Genomic DNA, 8,467 nt, shown 5'->3' on the forward strand with positions numbered 1-8,467 from the left:
CGGGCGTGGTGGCAGGAGCCTGTAGTCCCAGCTACTCGGAGGCTGAGGCAGGAGAATGGCGTGAACCCGGGAGGCAGAGCTTGCAGTGAGCCGAGATCGCGCCACTGCACTCCAGCCTGGGCGACAAAGCGAGAGTCCGTCTCAAAAAAAAAAAAAAATTTACTGCCTTTCAGTATATTCACAGTTTTGTGCAGTTACCATTTCTTTCTAGTTTCAAAACTTCTCATTACCCCAGAAGAACACCCTGCACCCATTAAGTAGTTTCCCCATGCCCCCTTCCCCCAACCCCTGGCAACCACTCATCTCCATTCTCTTTCTGTGGATGTTTGCCTACTCTGGACATTTCATATAAATGGAATCATATAACATGTAGACTTTTGTATCTGGCTTCTTTCTCTGAGCATGTTTTGAGGTTCATCCATGGGATAGCACGTGTCAGTGCTTCATTGCTTTTGATGGCTGGATAATATTTCATTGTCAGCATTTGATAGGAATTTGGGTTGTTTCCACTTTTGACTGTGCTGCTCCGTATATTCATGTATGAGTTTCTGTGTGGATAGATGGTTCATTTCTCGTGGTCTATACCTGGGATCAGAATTGCTGGGTCTTTTGGTGTATGTTTAACTTTTTGAGGAACTGCCAGCCTTTTCTCACAGCAGCTGCACCATTTTATATTCCTACCAGTAATGTACAAAGGTTCCAGTTTCTCCACATCCTCATCAACACTTATTTTCTACTTTTTTATTGTAGTCAGCCCAGTGGGCATACAGTGGCATCTCATTGTGATTTTGATAAACATTTCCCTAATGACTACTGACTTCATTGGTATATCTTCTTTGGAGAAATATCTGTTGAAATCCTTTGCCCGTTTTTGAACTAGGTTTGTCTTTTTATTGTTGAATTATAAAAGTTATTTATATATTTTGCCATATATGTAAGTGTATATATATATAATTTTTTATTTTTTTATTTTTATTATTTTTTTTGAGACAGGGCCTCGCTCTCTCACCCAGGCTGGAGTGCAGTGGTGCATTTGTGGCTCACTGGAGCCTTGACCTCCCAAGCTCAAGTGATCCTCTCACCTCAGCCCCTCCCCAAGTAGCTGGGACTACTGGCATGCACCACCATGCCTTGCTAACTTTTGTATTTTTTGTAGAGACAGGTTTTCGCCATGTTGCTGAGGCTGGTCTCAAACTTCTGAGCTCAGGCAGGCAATCTGTCCGCCTCAGCCTCCCAAAGTGCTGGAATTACAGGCGTGAGCCACCATGCCCAGCCTACTTTATATATTTTGGACACTAGACTCTTACTGGATACATGATATGCAAATATTTTCTGCCATTCTATAGGTTATTTTTTTACTTTTTTATATTTATTTATTTTGAGATGGTGTCTTGCTCTGTTGCTCAGGCTAGAATGCAATGGCATATCTCCTCTCGCTGCAACCTCCACCTCCTGGGTTTAAGCGATTCTCCTGCCTCAGCCTCCCAAGTAGCTGGGATTACAGGTGCATGCCACCATGCCTGGCTAATTTTTGTATTTTTAGTAGAGACAGGGGTTTCACCATGTTGGCCAGGCTGGTCTCAAACTCTTGACCTCATGATCTGCCCACCTCGGCCTCCCAAAGTGCTGGGATTGTAGCCATGAGCCACCACGCCCAGACCTCTTTCTTATTTATTTTTTATTGAGACAGGATCTCACTGTGTCACTGAGGCTGGAGTGCAGTAGCATGATCATTGCTAAGTGCAGCCTTGGAACCTCCCAGGCTCAAGTGACCTCTTGCCTCAGCCTTCTGAGTAGCTGTGACTACAGGTGCACACCACCATGCCTGGGTAATTAAAAAAAGAAATTTATAGAGATGGGGTCTCACTGTGTTGCCCAGGATGGTCTTGAACTCCTGAGCCCAAGCAATCCTGTCTCCTCAGCCTCCCAAAGTGCTGGAATTATAGGTGCGAGTCACCACGCCCAGCCACAAAAGATTTTAATTTTGATTAAGTCCAATTTATATTTTTGTTGCTTTTCGGTATAATACCTAAGAATTCTATTTTCTTTCTTTCCTTTTTTTTTTTTTTTTTTTCATTTTTTTGAGACACGGTCTTGCCGTGTTGCCCAGGCTGGGCTGCAGTGGCATGATCTTGGCTCACTGCAACCCCCACCTCCCGGGCTCAAGTGATCCTCCCACTTCAGCCCTCCAAGTAGCTGGGACTACAGGCATGTGCCACCACCAAACCTGGCTAATTTCTGTATTTTTTTTTGTAGAGATGGTGTTTCACTCTGTTGCCCAGGCTGGTCTCAAACTCCTGGGCTCAAGAGATCCACCCAGCTCGGCCTCCCAAAGTGCTGGGATTACAGGTGTGAGCCACTGCTCCTGGCCAAGAATCCTATTTTCTTAAATTTCTTTCAATGATGATTTGTAGTTTTCATAAGTTCTTGGTTAAACTTATTCCTAGTATTTTATTCTTTTGCCTCCTTTTGTAAATGGAATTGCTTTCTTAATTCCCTCTTTTGATTGTTCAATGCTGCTGTGTAGCAACTGATTTTGTGTGTTGATTTTGTTCTTGGCAACTTGACTGAATTCGTATTTTAACTTTAGTGAGTGTATTTGTGGATTCTTGGGGATTTTCAGTAGGTAGGATCATGTCATCTGCTAATAGAGATAGTTTTACTTTTCCTTTCTGATCTGGATGCCTTTCATTTTGTTTTCTTGCCTAATTACCCTTGCTAGCATATCCAGTATCATGGTGGATGGCAGTGGTGCAGCAGGCACCCTTGTCTTGTTCCTGATCTTAGGGGAAAGCTTTTGACCTTGGGCCATAAGGTATCAAGTCAACTGTGGGTTTTTTTAGTTGCCCTTTATCAGATTGAGGAAATTCCCTTCTATTCCTAGTTGTTTGAATGTTTTTATCTTGAAATATTAACTTACTTAAAATTTTGTTTTACTTTTTAATATAAAAACTTTGGTGTGTGTGTTTTATTCCAACCAGTGCTGATTCCTAAAGAAAAGCCCCCAATCACAGTTGTGGGTGATGTTGGAGGAAGGATTGCCATCATCGTGGTATGTAGACCTCTTTTATTATTAATTCTAGCATTTGCCATTGTTATTCTGTTGATTGATTGATTACTTGATTGATTGATTTTGTGACAGTCTTGCTGTCACCCAGGCTGGATTGCAGTGGTGCGTTCTCGGCTCACTGCAACTTCTGCCTCCCAGGTTCAAACGATTCTCTTACCTCAGCCTCCCAAGTAGCTGGAATTACAGGTGCCTGCCACCATGCTTGGCTAATTTTTGTATTTTTAGTAGAGATGGGGTTTCACCACGTTGGCCAGGCTGGTCTCGAGCTCCTGACCTCATGATCTGCCCGCCTTGGCCTCCCAAAGTGCTGGGATTACAGGCGTGAGCCACTGCACCCAGCCACCACTGCATTTAAAAAACAAAAAAAAAAAACTTTTTATTTTGAAGTAATTATAGATCCACAGGAAGTAGGGGGAAATACACAGGGACATCCTGTGTATTCATTACCCAGCATCCTCCATCTTGCTTAACTATGGTACAATAACACAAGCCTGGAAATTCTCAGTGCCACAGTCACAGAGGTCCTTCAGACAGCACCAGTTGTGCATGTAGTGTATGTGTGTGTGTGTGTGTGTGTGTGCAGTCTTATCATGGGTAGCTTTGTGGAACCACCACCACAATCAGGACACAGAATTGCTCCTTCACTGCAAGGCACCCTCATGCTTCCCTTCATAGCTACACCCACATCCTTCCCACCCAATCTGCAACCCCTGGTGTCTTTGTCCATTTTGTGCTGCTGTAACACGTAAGACTAGGTTGTTTACACAGAATAGAAGAAATTTATTCTCTAACAGCTCTAGAGGCTGGATGTCCACATCATGGCACCAGTATTTGGTCTGGTGAGGACCTTCTTGCTGCATCCTCACATGGCAGAAGGCAGAAGGACAAAAAGGAATGAACTTTCCTTCAGAAGGGCAGGAAAGAGGCGAACCCATTCCCACAAGCCTTTTTATAGCGACATGAATCCATTCCTCACGGCAGAGCCCTCACAACCTAAACACTTCCCCAAAGACCCCACCTCCCAACACTGTTGCACTGGGGAATAAGTTTCCAACACATGAATTTTGGAGAGACAAAAACATTCAAGCCACAGCACTGGCAACCCATGATCTGTCCTCTGTATTTCTAATTATTATTTCAAGAATGTCATATAAATGGAATCTATGGTTTATAACCTTTTGAGTTTTGGTTAACCTGCCATGATTACCCTGAGATCCATCCAGTTTGTTTTGTATATAAATATTTTATTCCTTCTTATTGCTGGGCAGTATCCCATGGCATAGAGGTACCAGAGTTTATTTGTTGAAGGACATTTGGTTGATTTCCAGGTTGGAGCTATTATACATAAAACTCACTATGTACATTCATGTATGGGTTTTTGTGTGAACAGAATTTTGATTTCTCTGGGGTAATTGCACTTATAAATGCAGTTGTTGGTTTGCATAGTAGTTGCAAATATAGTCTTATAAGAGTCTGTCAAACTGTTTGCCAAGGTGGCTGTACCATTTTACTAGTAGTACTTTTTAAGTAGCGTGTGTGTGTGTGTGTGTGTGTATTTTTGAGGGGGTATAGTCTGGGTCTGCTGCCCAGGTTGGAGTGCAGTGGCTTGATCACAGCTCACTGCAACTTCCACCCCCTGGGCTCAAGCAATCCTCCTGCCTCAGCTTCCCAAGTAGCTAGGACTACAGCTGCGTACCACCATGCCTGGCTAGTTTTTGTTTTTGTAGAGACTGGGTTTCACCATGTTGCTCAGGCTGGTCTTGAACGCCTGAGCTCAAGCAATCCTCCCACCTCAGCCTCCCAAAGTGCTGAGACTACAGGTGTGAGCCACCACGCCTAGCCTTTACATGTATATTTTTGATCATGGTAACTTCAGTATGCAATAAAAGAGTAGAAACCACTGAACTGGGTATTTTATTATTAAAAACAATAATCATTATTATTTTTTCCATTATAATAACATGTAAAAAACATATTTCCCATATGCTCAGTGGAGAAAATTTGGAAATAAGGAAGGTAGCAAGAAGCAGCAAGGGGAAAGAGGCAACCATAATTCTGTTACCCAGAGTCGAAAACATCTTTTAACACTTTTTCTGTGCATTAGAAACAAAAAAAGAAAATCATACCTCCGTCATTTCTGGTGCGATCTGCATTGTGACAGCACAGTGTTGGCCAGTTACGGTGCAGAAAACAGTGCTACCCCTGGGAGCCTGGAGTGTGGTGGGAGATAGCCCAAATAGTGAGTGGCAGGTGCTGTGCAGGAGGAGGCTCGTGTGAAAGTCCTGGAGGGATGCCACGGGGCACGGTGATGGGGACATGGGGCCGTGCTGTCTGCACAAGGCCAAATGGAAGAGCAGATTTTTCACAATAAATGTAGGCAGACCCTTTTTTTTCCCTGGTTGTCTAACCTATTATTATAGAATTGCTCGTATACATTCTTTTCTATCTGTGCTTTGGCAGGATGACATCATTGATGATGTTGACAGCTTTCTTGCTGCAGCAGAGACCCTGAAGGAAAGAGGTGCATATAAGATCTTTGTGATGGCAACTCATGGCTTGTTGTCTTCTGACGCCCCCCGGCTGATTGAAGAGTCTGCCATTGATGAGGTAACAGGGTCTGGGTGTGTTCGTGAGGACAGCCGCCTGGGCTTCTGGCACATCATGATCTTTAGTTACAGCGAGTAGGGACAAGACTGAGATTGTGGTTAAGAAAGGAATCAAGGGCTGGGCATGGTGGTTTATGCCTGTAATCCCAGCACTTTGGGTGGCTGAGGCAGGCAGATTACCTGAGGTCAGGAGCTGGAGACCAGCCAACAGGCAGAAACCCGCTCTCTACTAAAAATACAAAAATTAGCCTTGCATGGTGGTGGGCACCTGTAATCCCAGCTACTTGGGAGGCTGAGGCAAGAGAATCGCTTGAACCCAGGGAGCAGTGGCTGCAGTGAGCCGAGACTGTGCCACTGCACTCTAGCCTGGATAACAGAATGAGACTCTGTCTCAAAAAAAAATAATAAATAATAATAATAATAGTAATGTATACAACTCATTAGTTTTTAGAATGTTTGGAGTTGTGCAGTCATTACCATAGTTGATTTTAGAACATTTTCTTCTCCCTAGAAAGGAACGCCATACCCATTAGCAGTCACTTCACATTTTCTCTCACTGCCGTTAGTCCCTGGCAACCACTAATCTGCTTTCTGTCGCTCTAGATTTGCCTGTTCTGGACATTTCATATTAATGAGATTACACAATGTGTGGTCTTTTGTGCTGGCTTCCTTCACTCAACATAGTATTTTCAAGGTTCATCCATGTTGTAGCATGAATCAGTACTTCATTCCATTTTATGATCAAAGAATACTCTGTTACATGGATAGTCCACATTTTGTCTCTCTTTTCATATTTCATGTCGATAGAAATTTTTTCCGCTTTTTAACTTATGCATGGTGCTGCAGTAAACATTTGTGTACAAGCTTTTGTGTAGGCATCTGTTTTCCCTTCTCTTTGATGCGTACCTAGGTTTAGTACTGCTGGGTCATACAGTAACTTCATGTTGAAACTTTCGAGGAGCTGCCAGACTGTTTTTCAAAGCAGCTGCACCATTTTACATTCCCACAGCAGTGAGTGGGGGGGGTTCCAGTTTCTCTGCATGCCTCCAATACTTGTTATTATCTTTTTTTGCCATACCTGTCCTAGTGGGTGTGAGGTTATCAAATCTTAACCTAAGAAACACAGGCCAGGCGCAGTGGCTCATGCTTGTAATCCCAGCACTTTGGGAGGCTGAGGCGGGTGGATCATGAGGTTAGGACATCAAGACCATCCTGGCGAACATGGTGAGACCCTGTCTGTACTCAAAACACAAAAAAATTAGCTGGGCTTGGTGACGGGCACCTGTAGTCCCAGCTACTTGGGAGGCCAAGGCAGGAGAATGGCATGAACCCGGGAGGCGGAGCTTGCAGTGAGCCGAGATGGCGTCACTGCACTCCAGCCTGGGTGACAGAGCGAGACTCCATCTAAAAAAAAAATTGAAACATTGACTTGAGACATAGATCCACTGTTTTCCTGTCATGGCGAGCCTCAGATTTGAGAAGCTATCACATTTCCAGATCAAACCATGAAGCTACTTGGCTTTCTGATGCTCTGGTTTTTTTTCTCTTGCTTCACAGGTAGTGGTCACCAATACAATTCCACATGAAGTCCAGAAGCTCCAGTGCCCCAAGATTAAAACCGTGGATATCAGCATGATCCTTTCAGAGGCGATCCGTCGGATCCACAATGGGGAGTCCATGTCCTACCTTTTCAGAAACATAGGCTTAGATGACTGAACAGCTGTCCTTTAGGAAAACTCCCGAGGGCCAAACTGGAAACACAAGAGTGACTGCTCGGTGGGATAGAGTTCACAGGAACCGTCATGTTTGTTCCTCCCTCTCCCCTGTAACCTCTCTTCTTGTTGATTCCTATGAAGATAGACCAACTTTTTATGTCGGTTTGGGTGTTCGTGAGTTTGGGGAACCATTTTTATAAAAGAAAAACTTTATTCTCCTCTTTTGAAAAGGTAAGACCTTGTTTTAGTTTTAACTGTTTAAAAAATAACACTTGGAATAAGATTTGTAAGCTTACAAAGTCTTTTTCTGAAGTTGCTTGAGCCAAGTGCTTAAAAAGTTAATAAAATAAAATGATCTGTATGATACCTGCAGTTGAAAAGCCAAAAAGATAATACTGTCAAGTCCAGTAAATGACATTTTTAGAGATGCTTTTGTAGACAAGCATATGGAATATGTGATTGTATTTATTTTCTGCAACTAAAACAGGAATAAAAACTTGTGTTTGCGTGTTTTTCTAAAACTTTGTGTTTTGGCAATCGTTTTATAACTAAAATAAAATGAAAGCTGAATCTACACACTGTGAATGTTGAAATGTTTATCAGCTTGTTTTCTCTTCTGCAGCTTTGTGGGGGGATGCAGTAGCCTCCCAGAGATGTAATATTCTCTGTTCTGATAATTTGTCCAAGGCCCTGAAAGTTCCCGACGTGTAGTCATTTGACTGAGGAGGGAGAGGAGTTGGAATCTCAGGATGCAAGGCCGCAGGCAGCAGGGGAACCAGTGAGCACCATCTGCCGTTGGTCTTGGTGTGGCTTTGCCTCTCTTCCATGGCTGGCTGTTCTCTGTCATGCTCTAGGGAGATGAGATGCTGGGAGATGCGTCCCAAAGGGCAAGTGACATGACCCTTGTTGCTATCAAGGGTCTAAATATCATCTGTCTTTAGCGTTTAGGACCCTGAACTTCCACACAGAGTCCATTGGACTGGCCTCCCCTGGAGCACTGGCACTGGGGTTTATGCCCACCTGTCCTCCCACTCAGCCTGACTTAGGAAGGAAAATGTAGACTTGCTCATAAAAAC

At 43.6% G+C, this 8,467-nt stretch overlaps 1 protein-coding gene across 5 annotated transcripts in view; it reads left to right on the forward strand.

The window, feature by feature from the left end:
• PRPSAP2 (phosphoribosyl pyrophosphate synthetase-associated protein 2) overlaps positions 1-7,965 on the forward strand; it is a 72,222-nt gene extending 64,257 nt beyond the window's left edge. For all 5 annotated transcript variants that reach the window (XM_011955001.1, XM_011954999.1, XM_011954997.1 and 2 more), the window contains 3 exons: positions 2,982-3,052; positions 5,531-5,677; positions 7,234-7,965. In XM_011955001.1, the coding sequence (XP_011810391.1) occupies positions 2,982-3,052; positions 5,531-5,677; positions 7,234-7,392 (377 nt within the window). In that variant the 3' untranslated portion in view covers positions 7,393-7,965. The remainder of the gene's footprint in view (positions 1-2,981; positions 3,053-5,530; positions 5,678-7,233) is intronic.
• The last annotated feature ends 502 nt before the right edge of the window (positions 7,966-8,467 follow it).

The sequence above is a fragment of the Colobus angolensis genome, unplaced genomic scaffold (genome assembly GCF_000951035.1).
Source record: "Colobus angolensis palliatus isolate OR3802 unplaced genomic scaffold, Cang.pa_1.0 Scaffold392, whole genome shotgun sequence".
In the NCBI taxonomy this organism is placed as follows: domain Eukaryota; kingdom Metazoa; phylum Chordata; class Mammalia; order Primates; family Cercopithecidae; genus Colobus; species Colobus angolensis.